General features: G+C 37.2%; 1 protein-coding gene across 4 annotated transcripts in view; it reads left to right on the top strand.

Annotated features, from left to right (window-relative positions):
- OGDH (oxoglutarate dehydrogenase) overlaps positions 1-18,632 on the top strand; it is a 93,373-nt gene that overhangs the window by 39,283 nt on the left and 35,458 nt on the right. The window contains exons 4-5 of one of the 4 annotated variants that reach the window (XM_074288448.1): positions 1,779-1,881; positions 12,399-12,443. In XM_074288448.1, coding sequence (XP_074144549.1) covers positions 1,779-1,881; positions 12,399-12,443 — 148 coding nt within the window. Of the gene's footprint in view, positions 1-1,565; positions 1,657-1,778; positions 1,882-12,398; positions 12,444-18,632 lie in introns of all 4 variants that reach the window. The other 3 variants (XM_074288445.1, XM_074288446.1, XM_074288447.1) reach the window with 3 other exon arrangements.

The following is an 18,632-nucleotide window of genomic DNA, read 5'->3' as shown; positions in this document are numbered from 1 at the left end:
AACTCTGTAACACTGTTGACCCTTTCTCCTCAACTTTCTTCTAGGTCAGAGTTTGTTAATCTGAATCTGGTTTATAATTAGTTTCCTTTATAATTCTATGCTCTTTATTTTATTCATTAAAAATAATCCTGAGAATGGGTCTGATCAGAAAGTTCACTAAACTACCTGGGGCTCTATGACCAAAAAAGGTTAAGGGATCCCTTTCTGATCTTTCTTATTAATTGTTATCTGTCTTATTATTAATACAGGAGTTTGGCTATGTTTTCCTACACCCTAAATTTGTTGACATGTGGGAAATGACTTTTTTTTTTTCCAGGAACAATGAGTAGAAGTTAAAAAAGAATCAGATTCAGACTTAGCATAAGAAGACTTATCATCAGTTAGAACTCTCTAAAAGTACAATTAACAAGCTGCCTCTGAAGTAGTGAATTCTGCCTCACAGCAGCTCTTTACACAATATAAGGTGACTATTTGTACAGTATGTTTTAGTGCATCTTCTTGCCCAAGTATGGGATGAGGTCCCTTGTAAGTCCAAGATTCTTTAGCTGGTGGTAGAATATGACACTTTAGGGATTGGGATCTTCAGTTGCCCTTCTCAGAAAAGAAAAAAAAGTGTAAACAGTTCTTTGCTATACCCTCATTGTATATAACCTGTATGGCTCAGCCAGTAGTAAATATATGTTCCAAAATACTGCTTGTTGTGCAAATGTTAAGAGATGGTAAGTATGCCTTGACATACTGCATGTTGGCCATGATATCAGGTGCCCTTGGGGATAATTTAAACTTGATCAGAATTCCTAAAAAAGAATTAACAATCTCCCTTTACAAATCACCAGTAAGAAATTATATATGAAATGTTCAAAACCTAGAGGAATTTAAAATTTTGAAAGAATGTTCTGAATTTGTTTTTTGTTTTGGTAGTGGCTTTGTAGATACTGAAATTCTGCAATCCAGATCAGAAGTTATTCTGTACCTGCTTTGATTGTTATTTGGTTCTGAATGTCCCTGGCTACTCATTATAGCCATGGGAAAACTCTTGATTATAGCACATTATCACAGGAACCTTAAAACCAAAGGATTTTCTCATCCCATCAAAGGGTTTTGGTGTTCTCTGGAGAAACCTTCAGCCCATTGAAGAATTAGACATTGGCTTTTTATGAGCCTCCCTTAATTCTACTTAGCTAGTCAAAGTAGGGTGTTTCTCTTCCAAACCAAGGTAAGTTGCTGAATGGCTGAGTTGAGTCACATTTGCATTCTGGTTGATCTTAGCCAACTGGATAAGAAAGACAAGTCTGGAACTTAGGGATAGTATCTTTAGGAATGTGATAGTTAATTATGAATGGGAAATATATGTCCCCTTATCTCCAAAAATATATAAATGTGCTTGGTACCTGCTTTTTGCTGATTGACAAGTTCTGGGAGCCTCTTGGGTAAGGGTAATACTTATTGTATGAAATCACTGGTGCTAATGGTCCTAATTAGGGCTTTAGTCCTTCCAGGTTTGTATGAAATGCATGCCTTTTTAAAAATTTGGTTTATTGACTGATTTGTGTTGTTGCTTCTAGGTCAGGGGTCATCACATTGCAAAACTTGATCCCCTCGGCATTAGTTGTGTAAATTTTGATGATGCACCAGTAACTGTTTCTTCAAACGTTGGTGAGAATTACTCTGCAAACTAATTTTAATGTAATTTTACTTTTTTTACCCCTTCCCTCTTTTTTTTTTCTCTTGTCCTTTTGTATGTGTCCTTTCCTTTCCATTGTTGGCCCATTTCATAGATTCGAGGGCACCATGTAGCACAGCTGGATCCCCTGGGAATTTTGGATGCTGATCTGGACTCCTCCGTTCCAGCTGATATTATCTCATCCACAGACAAACTTGGTGAGGGTTCCTAGAGCAGTTAGTGCCGCACTGCTTGAGCTCCTCTCTCCCTTTCACAGCTGATGGGAGCCAGAATGCTTACCAGATAAGTAGGGAAGAGTCTTAAGTTTCCTTTGTACTGATCACTCTAAATTGATAGGTGAGACTATTAGAACATCCTCAGTCCAATTTTGGTGCTTTTGATATGTGATCTTTGGTCACATTTTTTCTGAATTTTAAAGAAATAATAATCAAAATTTGTGCATTGAAGATCCTTTTTTATTTAGTTTTAAGGAAAATTTAATTGGTTTTCTTTAAAGTTGAGCTTATAAATTAATTTTAAGGGAAAGGGATAAGTAATAGTTTCAAATGATATTAAAATGAATTTTTTTGTTGTTAAAAAAAAAAAGCTAGTTGTGCTAGGGGAGGAAATTTTCAACATGTAACAGCTGACTATTTCAAAGACTAATTCCTTTGCCTTCAGTTTTCCCTTTTCTAGGCCATAAAATGCAGTTCCTTATTTGGCCTAGAGCAAAAGCTAGATGAGTACCAGAAGTAGGGACTTTGCTTGATTTGGGGCTTTGCCCTAGAACCCTCTCTTCCTATGCTCTTTGAGCCTGAAGCATGTCACAGTTCTTATTGGGCTGGAGGCCTTTCACATCCCTTACTTACATTATAGCAGGTATCAGTTTCATTGCAAGTTGAATGTGCAGCTTGAGTCTTTGAATTCCTAAATGTCAGTGATCACAATGAGGAAACTTTGGAATGCATTCCCAGTGTATAGAGAGGCTGAAATCAACAAGCCATTTGGGAGATATGCATGTGCACCACACAAATGGAATCCTGCTAGAATTAAAAGGCTGCTGAGGCATTTGAGTGAGCCCTCACTGCATCCCTTACCCCTTCCTCTTAATTTCACTTGAATCAGAAAGCTGGCATTTGACTAGTTCAATGCAGGATAATAACTGCTCAGCTCTCTTAACCACAGGTGCTTTCCAAGGGTTAATCCATAAATGTTTCAAGTGGCATGCTAACCTGTGCTAAAGCAATCATAATGATCACTAACAAAAATGGCAAAAGTGCCCCACAAGGAAAGCATTGTGCATGTTAACAGTTTGATGATTATCTATTTAGCTACAGCTACAACAAAGGCATTAGCTTACTCATAGTCCTGCCATGGAAATTGGCATTTTGGGGAGGGAAGGGAATACAGAAGAAAAAACTTCTACCTCAGTCTGTTGGAATTTGTGAACCCTTTCAAACATAAGTGCATTGCAGATGTGGAATGCCAGAAATGTCTCATGCATCTAAGCTTGCAAGATCTTTGTTTCCAGGACTGGCGTAATCTGTTTGTCATTATGTTCCTTTTTCTTGACTCTCAGCATGATAGAGGTTTTCCTTTTCATTTTACCTTTGACCCCTTAATCATAGCAAGAAAAAAAAATTAAAGGAAATCTTCTCAATGTCATTTTATCTAGTGTCCTCATAGACATCCCCAGAACAAGGCTATAAGTGTAGCTATCACCTTTGTTCAAGTTGGCCTATGGGTATGGGTCATGAGCTGATTCCTGTCATCTGAGGTAGAGCTGGGCGTGTAATTGATATTAAAGGGCTTGTAGAAGCTCTGTAACTATTTTTGTACCATGACAGTAACCTCATGATCCAAAAAGTAATGATTCTGATAATGTAGGGAATTTTGCAATCCATTCTAATCTTAAGAAATGGTTGTTCTCCCGATAACTTAGCATCAAACTGCTAAGCTCCCTCTAAACTTTTGGTTGACTTTGCAGGCACATGAGGCCGTTGTCGGGTATACTTTTTAAAATTTGGAAAGTATTCAAAAGTCAGTGGATCTTGAATAGAACAGGGAATAGTCATTTCTACTTTGGAGAATCCTTGATGTAACTAATACATCAACTAATACCATATTTGCCACCTCTATTAGGTGGCCTATTTGACCACATTTATAGCCTATTTTCTCAGATCATGGGCTAAGTGTTTGTTTTTTCAGATCAAAGGTCCAAGGTTAAATTTTTGGGTGAATTAGAGACATTCAAGCCATTCCCAGGCTTTGGAATAAGGAACTTTGAAGTTGGTAAATGCTTAACCCATTCATTTGGCTGGAGAATTATGCATTAGTGGGTCATTTCTTTGTTGCCTCAGTGAAGACATTGCTGTAATTGAAGAACATCATAGTACAAAGTGAATACAGGATGAGTAATCACAAAACATAGAATTTTAGAACTAGCCCTTTCATTTTACAGATAAAGGACCAAGGGCCCAGAGAGTTTTAAGGTACTTGATCAACCAATTAGTCTGATCCAGACTAGAACTTAATTCTCTTAATGAAATATTCAAGGCAGATTTAATTTGCTTCTGCTTCTGAAACATGAGTACATTTTACTTTGGATTATAATGTTAGAACTTAAAAGAGTAGCTGAGGGTCACCTACAAGCTTCTCATTTTCTAGATAAAGAACTGAAACTCCAATTCATTCATGAATTTATAAAGCCACCTACTATGTGCTGTTCTAGGTAAGAAGGAAAGCATAAAAACAAAAATGAAACTGATCTTTGCCATTAGGAAACTTACATTCTATAAGGGAGAAAGAATATATATTTAAATAAACATGTAATAACAATAATAAATAAAATAATAAAATAAAAACAAAATGAGGCAAATCTTAATATCTAGAGATCAGTAAAGGTACAGCTTAAGCTGAATCTTGGGGTAAACTAGAATTTATTATCATTGCATGTTTATTTAAATATATACATTCTTTCTCCCTTATAGAATGTAAGGAGAATGTATTGTGGACATGTACAAAAGCAAAGAGATGGAAGTCAGAAGGGGAAGTAGACCTTGACTGAATATAGATATGCAAAGGAGAATAATATGCAAAGACAAGGTTATATTTAATTTATTTATAATGCCCAACAGGAGTCTCTGATTTATCTTAGAGGCAAGGGGGAAGTCACTGAAAGGAGAGGAGTAGCATGGTCAAAGCTGAGGTCTGGAGAGAGGAGAATGAAGGTAGGAATGCCATTTTAGGGTACAATAGATTAGGAGGTGATAAGGACTGAGGTAGTGAGAGTGGAAAGGAGACAGGTGTGAGTGAAATAGACTTGGCAACTGATGAAAAATGAGTGGACAGAGGGAAAAGTTGGGGATGACTGCTAGATTGCTGGATGAATGATGGTACCTTCAAAAGAAATAGGGAAGTTAAGAAGAATTCTACCTTTGGAAGAAAGAAATTCTTTTTTGGACATGTTGAATTTGAGCTTCCCATTGAACATAGCTTTTGGAATTGTCTGGCAGACAGTTGATGATATAGAATTGGAGCTTAGGGAAAGTTGAGCCTTCTTAGATAATGTAGCTGTCATCTAGATAATCATCAGTTGCATAGAGATGATAATTGAACCCACAAGAGTGAATGAGTTCAACAGGAGAGAGGAGAGAAAGAAAAGAAGGCTCAAGATAGACCCCCTGAGGACAACTCAGACAAAGGGGATGATTAATAAAGGTAGGCCAGAAAACCAGAAGAAAACAGGGCATTCGGATAACACCTGCTATTGCAAGGCACTCTGCTAAGTGCTTTGCAAAGATAGTATTTCATTTGATCCACACCACAATCCCTGAAAAGTAGGTGCTGAAGCAGAAAGGTTAAGTGACTTGCCCAGAATGGCACATCTAGTTAAGTGATACCTAATTTAAACTCATTTCTTCTGACTTCAGGCCCAGATGACTGATGAAATTATAGGGCCAACTGATGTGGGTAGGTGTGGGTGTGTTTTTAAGTATGAGGCTCATTTGGAAATGTTTGTGGGCAATGGCAGTGAAAAAGCCAATAGACCATGGAAAGGTTGGCTATCAAGAGAGGATGTTGTAGGGCAAGCTGTCAGCAGACTGGAATGGAATGACATGTTGAACACAGCCAATTAGTGACAGACATGAAACTAAGAGGAGAGTAAATAGAGAAATAGAGCATCACAAAGGCAGGAAGTAATTCCTGCCCAAACTGCTTAGCAAGGCTTGGAAGTAAGAGAAGATGTATTCAATCCTCTTAATTTTAAATGGAGACTTTAAATGTATTTTCCCATAGAAATATTGTTATATATGATGACTAGATGTTATGGCATTATTAATGCTATCCTACTCTGCTTGAGTATATTGTAGGTTAAATAAACCAGAAAAAATAATCACTGCATAACCTTGTTTCTATGGGTTTTATAAATTGGAATTTTTTTCTGCCTACTTCTAATGGCATTTTTGCATATTAGATGACGTCAGCCTCTGAAAGTCAAAGAAACTTCAGCCTTGATTTAGTCATGATATGAAAAACAGCTTGCTTCAAGGGTTCTTGTTTTGATTTCAATTCATAACTACTCAAGAAAAAGAAAGTACAAACCAAAACTACCAGAGATGTGTTGGGAGGATGAAAGGGAAAGGGCAAGGGGAGTTAAGGCAGTATTTGTTTCCCATGAGGATAAAAGTCTTGATACCTGCATGAGTGAAATTAAATAGCAGAAGAGCCAAGCTAATTGACCTTCTTTGAAGATCTATATTTTCTGTAGTTTGTGGGAGGTTGGGGGGGGTTTGTTTGGGTGGGGGTTTTTTTGTTTGTTTTGAAAAATCATTACAGATTATAAAGAGAAGCTACCCTTCACTAGCCATTTTGAACCTTCCTTCTCCTTTCTCCATTTGGAAAATTTGAAAGATCTTGTATTATTTTTTTAAATCAAGGAAAGACTTGTTTTGTGGAGCAGCCTCATCATTTCTTAGAGAAAAATTTCTGCTTAGGGTACTTATAAATTTGGATATCTTTTCAAACTAGTAGCATAATATGGTTTAACAGGCGACTGAGAGAACTCATTTTAATTAAATGAAATAGTGGGTTCTCTCTCTCTCTTTTTTTTTTTTTTTTTTTTTTTTTTGGTGTCATTAACAGTTACATGACCCCTACTATGAGACTCAAAGCAGTATCTAATTATATATGGTTATTATTTTTGAAACACAAGCAGTCCATCTTTAGCACTGATTTTCCAGAAGTAAGAACTTCTAAAGGAAATAAAGGTTAAATGTAATTATAAATAAGTAAACACAAGTATATGAATTTTGTGATGCCCAGCAGAAGAAAACTTTGAGATGGAGGGGCAGCTAGGTATTGCAGTGGAACTATTTCAGCCCTGAAGTCAGGAGGGCCTGAATTCAAATTTGATCTCAGACACTTAACATTTCCTGGATGTGTGACCCTGGGCGAAGTCACTTAACCCCAATTGTTTCAGCCAAAAAAAAGAGAGAGAAAGAGAGAGACATTTGTGAATATCTTGTCACTCTTCCCCCTACTACAGATGTTGGTGAATCAGAGATAGGAAGATTGTTGTCAGGAAAAGTTTGTGTAGATTTTTCTAGAATCTTAAGTCTTTCTTGCAGAAAGCTTGATGAAAAAAAGGAGAGTGTTATAGTACAGATAAATTCTGTAGTTCTTATCAATGAAAAAAGTTTTTAGAGTATGAAGTCCAACTACCATTTTTAGCTTGAAAGGAATTTCCTTGGGCTTCCTATCCCTGTTTCTAGCTCTTTTAAGGGAAAATTATTGTTATCTTCTGATAAGTTGAGCTCCTTTTTTAGATTTAGGCTACCCATTACTCAGATTGGCCTTATATAATTGCTTTGTTAGTATCAGTTAAAATGCCATAATTATCATAGCAGCACTAAGGCTGGAATTTGCTGAGACTGGCATAACCAGTGTGTGTCAAAAGCAAGAGTAAGTCTTAACTCTTTGGGCGGCCCTTTGTCAGGACACATTGCTCCTCATGAGCCTTTTCACTCAAACTAGATGTATAAAGCACATATCTGTACACTGTTATGGGTCACTGGTGCTTGGGGTTTCAGATTCTAAGGTAGAATTCTGGATTTAGCTCATTGAAACTTGATGTGAAACTGACATCCCCAGTAACAATCTGCACACAAAGCATTTTAAGAAAGGTGATTCAGATCAGAGGGAAAATTAATTTTAACTACCAACAAAAACTAGAGATGAAATACATGTAGCTCTGTTATGCTCTCACTGTCTGCCAGTGGTACCATGACTCATGACATGTGAAGGTAATGAAGATAGAATTGGAATACTCCCATCTTTCTGAAGAATTGAAAATTTCTTAATTGTTCTTCCAGTCACATTTATGTGTCACAATCATGTAAAGCCACATGTGGAAAGGGATCTGAAAATTATTTGAATTTGTATGCCATATACAGGCTATTTGTCTTAACTTTCCTTGGCCAGTAGCAAAGTGAAGCCCAAATTGGCCAAGTTTGGCAAGAATAAAGTACTAATAGGTATTGAGTATAGGCAAAAGATTTCTATGCCTTATTAAAAAAAAATTTTGCACCTAAAAATAAAGAAAGTATAGCTATGGGAAGGAATTTACTATCACTTGACTAGTTGTAATTACTATGTAACTATTATAATTTAATAATGGACTTGCTCAACTTTAAATTAGTAGATCCCTAATCTCCTATCCAAAGTGGTTTCACAGAAGCTCCCAAATGTCCAGCTCACTTGTATCCAAAGTCTTACTTGTATGGCAGTCATTATCCATATCAAAAACAGGAGACACACTTGTACTCAAAGATGGTTCTTCTCCCTTTTGTTATCTTCCCTCAGATCGGTACACTTACAAATCCCGAAAGAGTAAGCGGAACAATGCTAAATGAAATTTCCTTTGGTATTGGTGGCTAGTGCTCATAGATTATGACTTTTGTTTCTGATATTATAGTGAGCCAAATGTATAGTACTTCAAACTGGATTCTCTTAGGAGCTCCTCCAGGAGTGACTTTAAGTTGCTATTCAAGGGTAATAGGACCTTATATTCTTGCTTCTTGATGTGTGGAATGAAGTAGACAGCATTTAGGGGAGTTTGTGATATTATTGCTTTTTCCTTTCTCTCCCTCTCTCTCTCCCTCCCTCCCTCCCTCTGTTTCTCTCTCTCTCAGAATAGCACCTTAGGTACCTCCTCTCCTCTTCCTACTCCTCAACCTCTTTGTCTCTTTGTTCTCCCTTTAGCTTTCCTGTGGTCATCCTTCCCTCTTCAGAGATTGAGTTAACAAAATGGCATAACTGTGGAAATCTAAATTTTATCATAAGCATCAAACAAATCTTTTCCTAACCAAATTTTGAAAACTTCATACCCTAGTCTTATAGTTTGTTTTGTGTTGCTAAGAAAAGTTTTATTCATCCTTGAGATAGAAAAGATAAGGAAGTTGATCCAACCAGCCACAAGTGATTTTAAAGTTAAGTGCCCAGGATCTTTCTGACAGTGTTATATATACATACATATTTATACATAAAGGCCTTGTCACAAGAAATAAATGCCAAAAAAGCATCGAGTTCTAGATTCAGCAGAAGGCTAAAAGTTTTGTCAGTGTCATACTGCCCCCTGTTGTCATCTTCTTACAGATTGGCTAGAAACAGTGTTAACTTAGCAGAAAATAATTGTTTTTCCTCAGGGCTTATGTTCACTGGTCAGCTTGTTTGTCACTTTGTCACTAGATAAGGCAACATGATACATTGTAAAGAGTGGATCTAGGAGTCAGGATATTGACTTCTCATCCTTTCTCTGTCAGTTAGGTGTCTTCCCTGAAAGTTCACCATGTCTGCTAAATATAGGCAAGTACTGACCAAGGTCTAAAAGATTGTGACATAGTAATGGGGTATGTGTTGGAATTAGAGATGAAAAAGGCCTTCATTTTAAAGATGAAGAAGCTGGGACCCAGAGAGGTGATGGGTCCCACTTTCCTCATCTGAAAAATGAAGGCCCTTTCCCCCACAATAGGCATGGTTGTGTGTCCTTAACCTTTAATTCTTGAATTCTCTAAAACTTAAAATCACAATTATGCTGTGGAATATGTACTGCTCTGAACAAGTAAAAGAATATTCTTCTAAAGGGATCTCCTCATACCAATGAAATCACAGGTCTCATAAAACTTTGTTATTTAAAGTAGCCAATATGGTACTTCACCTTTTTAGTAGAAGGATACTTGGTAGGGGCAAAATTGTGATTTGTTGAGATACACTGATCCATAAAAATAGACAGAATCTTTTCTTTAAAAGTTTTAAAGTTCTAAGTATTGAATCTAGCTAATTGCTATATCAACTCATGTGAGTTGGCTCTCATAGCTTCTGTTGTTTACCACATCAAGCTCTTTACTTCACTAACAACATCAAAGCACCAGAAAATCTCCTTTACCCTCTCTCTATCTTTACTAGAATTCTTCTTACCTTGTAACTAGTTAATTTCTATAGGTACCCTAGATGATTAACAGAGCTTAGCTAACCTAATACTGGGAAATAAATTGTAGAGAAATAAAACCCTATAGTAGAACTCTAGAGGAAAGTAAATCTTAGCTGGTTACTAATTGATGGTGCTAGAACAGAATATTTATAGTATGAACTGGAGGAAAGGAGGGGACGACAAGCTCATTTTTCTTCAGATTAGGATCTAGATTAGGCATTTGCAAAATCACCTGGATTTACATCCTTTTTTGTCTTGTCGCTGTGCAAGGACAAGGAATAATGATCTCATTTGGCCACTCCTTAGACATGTACAACATTGCTCTGTCTCCCATGAATTTGCTCCTCTGGACACAGTCAAAAATCAAATCATTTTTTTCATTCTTTGTAGCTTTACCACAGACTTTACTTCCAATAAGCTGTCAACCTTTCCATCATTCTTGCATCTTTGAAAGCTTTTGTCATGATTTCTTGACTTCCTCACAAAACATCTGAGCAGGAACCAGCTTGATTGATGGAGACTTCTGCTGCTTTTTCTAGCCAAAGCCAAACCAAACCAAAATAAACTTGAGTGGAATTTGCCCTGAGTCATTGAGGACTTCACACAACTACCCATTTTAAAAAGATGTATGCTTTTGGCATTTGTTTTAAAAAGAAGAAATTACTACATTCAAGAAAAGAAGTATTTTCTATAAATGAGGCTTACAATTATACCTTCCAATGTACCCTAGGCTCATTTTTTTTTTTTTTTTGCTATAGGCCTTTGCAATGGTAATAATATAACATGAGTTCAGGGAAATTTTGTAATGAATATAATGGCATTGTCATGAGATCTGATGCTTTGTATTGTATAGAAAGAGAAATCATGGTTTTTCATCCTTAGAAAAGATAGAAGAAAAGCTAAGTAAGACACTGATTATTTAAGAAGCCTTTGGATTTCAGATTCTATGGAATAGAGGCAAGATCAGGTCTTTCCAAATCATATTGTGCTTTGGAGAGCCCAAGTGTAAGTAGTATTTGCTTCTTTAGAGTCTCGCAACTGGTTATTCTCATGACTTCATTTAGGGCCAAAGTTGCATATCTCTGTTGTCCTTTACTTGCCCTTAAAATTAGTCTAAATTGTAGTGGAGAATCTGGTCATATTCTATTATTAGAGTCTTTCCCTAAAATTGTAAGCCTCAATTTTGACATCTAAGACAGCATTTCATTGATCTCTAGCAGTCAATTTTAATTTAAAAAATATTCAGTTTTCAGCATTTTTTGGAAATGGAGCTTACCTCTGAAGAGTAATTCCTAACTATCCCCAGGTTCTTGCTCCAATACAATTCAGAATATATGCACACATTTGTGCTCGTTCACTCTCTCTTTCTCTCTTTCTCTTTCTCTTTCCCTCACCTCTCATCAACATGTCTCACCGCACTTTTTGACTTCCAAGCAGCTTGAACTGAGATATGAAATACGTTGTACAGCTAAAGATAGCATCCTGATTTTCTTTCTTGACAGATAAAAGTTATTAAGGAAAATACAGGTGGTATAGAATGTTTGGCCAAAAGCCCATTGGGGAGGAAACTGCCCATCTGTTGCTACAACATTTTTTAAAATTCTTTTTTGAAGAATCTTCACCAGTAAACATCTATGTTGGTTATGGCACCATTTTAGGAATAACAATGAGCATGTATTCTGCCTTTGGAAGTCAAGAATCCTCTCTTTCCTCCACCTTAATACTGGTTGCAAAAGCCTTTCAGCATCTTGGGACTTAAAGAATGATTTACTTTATCTATTAAACTGACCTTGGGGGAGAAAGGGTACACTAAAATCCCCAAATTTTTGTATTTTAATTTTTTCAATGTTTATAAAAAGCAACCTAGATGGTTGTTTTCAACTACTTAAGAAAATTGCCTTAACATACTTGAAATTGTAGGTAGATAAGATTTCTCAAACCAGGCTGCCTGATTGCTTTCATGAAAATACTTTCCAGTGAAAACTGGCTCTCCCCGCAACCTTCTCATTTTTATTGATTGAATTTCCAGCTGTTCTACAACGGATTTTCCATCTCTGTTTCCCAGAGTAGTCATCTTCCATTTCACTGTGCAAATCACTAACCCTTTTTCCTTTGATGTGACTATGTTTAAAGTTATTTAACTGTGCTTTCCCTTACTGCTTTTCATGGTGTAGTATTTTTAACTAACTCTTACTGTCTTTTTCCCTCTGCACTCACCTCCTCCCTTCTCCCCTCACCTCCCAGATCTCGCAGTTTTCCAGGAGCGACTCCGAATGCTAACTGTAGGAGGTATGCAAAGAACAAGTTTCTCACCCTTCTGGAGCTGAGGACTTTATTCAAATCAAATGTTCAACTTTTCTGGGCATGCACAGTTTGGGGAAAGTTGGCAGATCTTCCCAGTTGTTCATTACATTTTTTTGTTTGCAAATTGTTTCAAAACTTGTTTTTCCCATCCTTTCATCTATCACATGTGATCTCATTTTTGTTTTCCCATCTTTTGTGTTTTTGCAAAAGCATTTTCCATCTTCTTTGCTTCATCTTGAGCTTCTGCTCTTTGGCATAGTTTGTGTAGGCTTCTTGGTGTCACTAACCAAGAGCTAAACAGTAGTCATGTTAAGTTTTGCATGTAAGTGGATTCTTTTCTTTATGTTCTGTTCTGTGGCTCCTTCTCAGCCCGGGACTCTTCTGGCTTCTGTTGTTCTGGCACCTCAATATTTGGGGAAAGATCCTTTTCTTAGTATTGCCCATAACTGAAGGAGCAAAAGAACTGCTAATAAGACTTCGTTAGAATGGGCAGTATCTATCTCTTCCTGATTGAACAACTTTGGTTCCCGAGTTCTCTTCAATTAAGAGAATGAAAAGGAGCAATGGATATAGAATTTAGCTTAGCTTTTAAGATACTCTTGGCCTGCTTTCGCCCACCATCCTGTTTAAATTTGTTAGTCTCCTCCTGAACTTTGGCTTTCTCCAAATTCCTATATAGGTAATCTTTAGTGAATTCCCCATCAATTCCTTTGTCATAGATGTAACATCAGTAAGAATCCAATCTCTGTAAGTACCAGAGTTTAAAATTTGACTGAAGGACTAGAAAGCAGAAGCCAGTCCTTCTGTCATTTAGTCACATATCTCTAAGTAATAGTACACTTAAGTCAGAGAGAACTAAAGAAGTCATAAATCTAAAAACCTTTTCCAGAGATCTCTGTGATGCTTGGATGCTCAGCATTTATGTTATTCAGGTGGTTCTTATCCTGAAAGAGATTTTCAAAGAATATATATATATATTTTTTTTAATTCCATAAGCACATTGTTATCCATGGGCCAGTCTGTTTTGAATTATGATAAGCTCTCCTCAGGAATGAGTTTTGTCAAAAAGAAGGAAAAACTTCCCCCAGTAATATTGTTTATTCCCTACTGCCCATTATCCATAGAACATACTTTTTAAGAGTCCCTTTCAGTCCTTCGCTTTCTAGAGGAAATGCCAGGGGGCTGAAAGAACAGAACTGGATATGAACTATTTCTTAGCAAAAGGGCTTGAGAAAGGTACAATTTGCTTTTAAAGTTTAAAATTTTATCCTATGGTACAATCTGCTTTTCAACAAGACTGAGAGATTGTGTGACAATGTGAGAGAGCCAGCCCTCTACTGAGTAAAAGAATTGCTGTAAAATTGTGACTCTTTTTGGTTAAATTTCCATCACTTTGCTATGCTGGAAAGAGCATTTGGTTTATAGTATGAGAACCGAAGTTAAATCCTGCTTCTATCACTATCTATATGATCTGAAGGGAAATAATTTTTCCTATCTAAGCCTCAGTTTCTACTTCTGTAAAATGCTGAATTAAATGGCTTCTAAGGTTCCTCACAGATCTAAATTAATAAATTAATTTAATAACTTATAGGTTTGTGATCTTTTTGATTTTTATATTAAGGAAAAAGAAGGCACTTAGTATTTGGGGTGAAGAAAGATCATATGGTCATGGGGTGGACTTTTTCCATTTTAGATAGTTGGCTCATGATAAAAATGGAAAATGAAAGTAGTACGGGATATTGTCATGTTGTAGTTGTTTAGGCATTTTTCAGTTGTGTTTAACATTTTGTGATTCCACTTTGGGTTTTGTTAGCAAAAATAGTGCAATGGTGTGCTGTTTTCTTCTCCAGATCGTTTTAGATGAAGAAACTGAGGTAAACAGGGTTAAGTCATTAGTCCAGGGTCACACAACTAGTTACAAATTTATTGTAAGTGAGTGTCCAAGGCTGGATTTAGACTCATGAAGATGAGACTTCCTGACTCAAAGCCCAGTGCTCTATCCATTGGGCCACTTCATTACCCCAGGCTTTTCTGGGGTTGTTGGATATTTTTCTTGTTCTTGTTTTTATTGAGGACCTGTGATTTCTTTAGTCTGGGGAAAACTCCCCCTAACCAAAGAGATCTGCAAGTATAAACTTAGAGAGTTTCCTGGGACCAGGAGAGTTTACTTGCTCTGATTCACATACACTGCATGTTAGAGGTGGAATTTGAACCTATTTCTTTTTTGTTTGATTCAGAAACTAACTCATACAAACCACTCTATGTCACAGTACTCCTCAATCTCTTTCTTACCATTAAAACATGCAGTTATTGTAGATGTGTTTATTCAGGTTCTGAGATTAAGATAATTCAGTTGACTCCCTTTGATTCCTGAATCAAAAAAAGGGAAGTTTTTTACATTTCTAGGGTCCTCACAATGTCTACATAACCAAAGCCTTCTGGTGAAATCAGTTTAGATTTTTAGAGTCCTGCAGTCAGAATGGAGAAGTTGCTTTAGTAGAAGCAGGCTACTATATTAAATTCCAAGTTGACAAGGACTTCTAGTCTTTGTCCTTATCAGGGAACTCAGCATGCTAAGATTTTAAACTATAATTAGTTCCTAGGCTCCTTGCTGACACACTATTCAGGTACTGGGGTATGGATTGCAGTGTTGTCTCTGAAAGAATTCAGGCTCAGGCTGTCTCCAAATCGAAGGAATTTATTTGGACATTTACTTGAGGTAAGGTGATACACCTTTCAGGCTTTCTTAAGAGAGAGAGGATGGTGAAGGTCCTTTTGTAGTCAGGATATTGGAGCTGGGAAGCACCATGTCATACCATGCTGTGAAGAACTTTTCTTTCCTTGATCCCCGGCCATCTATATTAGGTGGGGCAACCATGAGGAAGGTCAGCTTTCTTTTGAGCCCTACACTTTTTTCTTGACCTGCCAGTCTCAGATTTTTCCCTGTTTACCAAGTAAAAGGTACCCAGTTTCTTTACAGAATCAGGGCCAAAATTCTTGTATTTTAAGGCAGAATTCTTAATCAGATTATTTTTTACTTGGCAAATACAGTGAAAGTTTCAGGGTATATAATCATGACTGTAAATACTGATGTGTAATAGCAGAATATATGCTGGGAGGAATCAGTGCCTCTCACATTCTCAACCTGGCTCTGTCCATTCCTAGCCATGAGCTTCAGTTTCCTATCCAGGAATTCTAACTGCTACAAGCAATTAATTCCCTGAGCTTGTGCCCAGGTAGGTGGCAGTAGTGAATTGGAAATGAATCCGCATGACTAAAGGCCACTTGGAACTGCTTTTGCCTCAGCTCCTTGGTTGGTTGGGGTTTTCCCCACACACACCTGCAATTGCACTCCCCAGCCTACTGCCTGCCTTTTTGCTTTGCTGCCATGGAAGAAAACAGCCTGCAATTGAAAGTCCTATCCCTGACAGATGTCCTCTCCTTCACCTTATCCCAACCCCACTCCTTTTCACTGATAGTTTTTAAGTTTAGTAAACCCTCTCTCTCCCCTTTTATTTCCATGGGGTTTCAAGCAGAAGACTATCATTCTGCTTCCCACTTGTACATATCCCCCCTGACTATAGTAAATCTCTGAAGGAGAAAGAAAAAGTTTTGCCTAGGATCAGGCAGTCCAGCTGTTGAGGTTGGGAAGGGGGTCACCGACTGGTGGTAGGTGTCTCAAAATAATTTGCAGGCTTGATCCCATCTCCATTTCAGGTGGCAAAGTTTATTGTAAATTATAACACCAATTGAACCTGGCTAAAGTCAGAGAATTTAGCAAAGAGCCGGGAGCAAGGAGACACTTTTATGTAAGTCTTCATATCACTGATATGCTAATTTTTTTGCCTAGAGGTAGAACTGAGCTATCTCAGCAATTTGCTTATAGCCTAGAACTATTCTAAAGTCAGAGTTTAGAGTCATTGACAGACTAGGTTGTCAGAACTATAGAATCCTAAGGTTAGAGAGTCTCAGAATCATTAATATATATTCCCTAAAGTTTAGGGAAGAAATATTATATTCCTAGATCAGAACTTTTACAACCTGGGCAATACTTAGATAGAGGGCTTCAGGATCACAGATTCCAGAATCAGAAGATTTAGAATCACTGACATTGTTAGAAGAATTAGTTAGCTCCCTAAGGTCAGAAGACCTTAAAATTATTGCTGTCTCCCCTAGAAGCTATATTCCATCACAGCCACTCCAGAGCCACTGGAATGGAAAATGGGACAACCTAAAGTAATGTGCATATGAGTGATAAGAGCTCTGCAATGGGGATAGTAGAAGAAACCGAACATCTCCTGCTATTCTGAAAGACTATTGCTGAGTCTGCTCTTCCTTCCCTTTTGCTTTACTGAAGAAGTTTACCAACCTAGTCCTGAGTCATACCTACTTACCTACAGGATTGGACTGCCTCCATGAGGAGAATCCTTACTCCTTCCCTTGTGTTCCTTAGGAAAAAAAAAAGGAGAATGAGAATAAATGAACTAGAGTATCTGATTACTTTCCTTTGTTTCTGCTACCACAGCCTTTCAACAAACCTACTTTGTCTGGGTTAGCTAGGTAAATTTTGAATTCTATATTTTAGAGGTTTGGATGTCCCTGAGAAGCTGTGTCATACAGCAAAATGCTTAATTTCTAGCTAGGCTAGGCTTTTTAAGATGCTCAGGCAAGGGCAGATCCAAACAAATGGGATATCCATTTCTTAACAAATGGGAAGGATAAATAAGCACAGAGGAATTGTTATGGAAGAAGCAAGTCTTTGGGGGATTGAGGATGATGGTGTCAGGATTCCAGTTTCCAGAGCTTGTAACTCAAAACTTGCCTTCCTGGAGCAGCAGAACAGATTAGTGCTGAATATCTTTAAAGAAGGTGGGTGTGGCCTTTAGTAAAGATAGTCTCTTCATAGCCATTGCACAGATTTTCAATATAGTAAGTACTCTTCCAACCCATTCCTACCCAATAATGATGATGTCCCTTTTCTCCTTTTTATGTGGACTCTAAGATGAGGAACTAAAATATTCTACAAGCCCAAGAGCTCAAATGATAATCTTGGAAGATGGGCCCATTTGAAAGCCAACTATCATTTTGTTTCATGGTGTTGATATAAACTATAAATTTGCTCCCAGTGTCTTTATACACTACCAAATCTTGCCAGTCAGTTCCTTTGAGAGTTATCCTATTGCCTGTCATCAAGGGGAGGGAGTAGAGGGAGGGGGGGGATAATTTGGAAAAATGAATACAAGGGATAATATTATTTTTAAAAAATTACTCATGCATATATATTGTGGGGAAAAATTCTTAAAAAAAAAAAAAAAAAAGAGTTATCCTAGAGGATTGTAAAAAGTAGAAAATGAGTCATGTTGATGATGTTGAAAGCAATTGTCCTTAAATGATGAGCACCAAATGTTGGGGTTAGGTCCTGTGATGTATTCACAATGGCCTATCTCTTTGCAATGTTGGTATCTTTGTTTATAAGAAGAGGTTAGGGTCCAAATGAACAGATAGAATAGACACCAGGAGTGGTAAATATGAAATAGATTTGGAAGAGCATATAGTTAGCAAGGAAAGGGATTTTTGCAATTAACAATGGAAAAGACAAGTTTCACAATTAAAAAGGGGATATACCATTATGTGAGACTATGCTGTTGATAGGCAGGCTAAATTCATAGAGAAGTTTACCACCCTAAAAGAATTACTTAGCTATAATGAGAAAAACTCCATGAGGCACAGAGAAGGGGGTAAGAAGAAAGACACCACAAGGCAGAACACCATGGTGGGCTAACCTCCACTCTGGGATTTAGGAAAGATGACATAGGGCAAATTTAACCTTAGGGATTTGACATCACAACTTGGCTTTCTATTGGATGCAGGAAGGTAGGATTATCCAAGACCTCCACAGGGGTAGAATTGGAAGGCTGAATTGATCCCCATCAGTGCCTTCCTGCTTGCTTTAGGGAGTAATCTTATTAGAACTTCAAGCTTTCTCTTTACCCAGAACTTCATCAATTTTAACTATATTTGCTAGTAAATAGTACACCAAATTTTTCATGAGGAAGATGCCCAGTATTACACTCAGTAAGTGTTCAATAAATAATTTTATTATTTAGAAAAGAAAGAAATCTGCTAGTAAAATTCACTTTTTCTAATTTGGAATGTTTTAGATTGAGCCAAAGA

This window comes from Sminthopsis crassicaudata, chromosome 2 (assembly GCF_048593235.1).
Source record: "Sminthopsis crassicaudata isolate SCR6 chromosome 2, ASM4859323v1, whole genome shotgun sequence".
NCBI classification, from domain to species: domain Eukaryota; kingdom Metazoa; phylum Chordata; class Mammalia; order Dasyuromorphia; family Dasyuridae; genus Sminthopsis; species Sminthopsis crassicaudata.
This window is presented reverse-complemented; position numbering and strand designations above follow the sequence as displayed.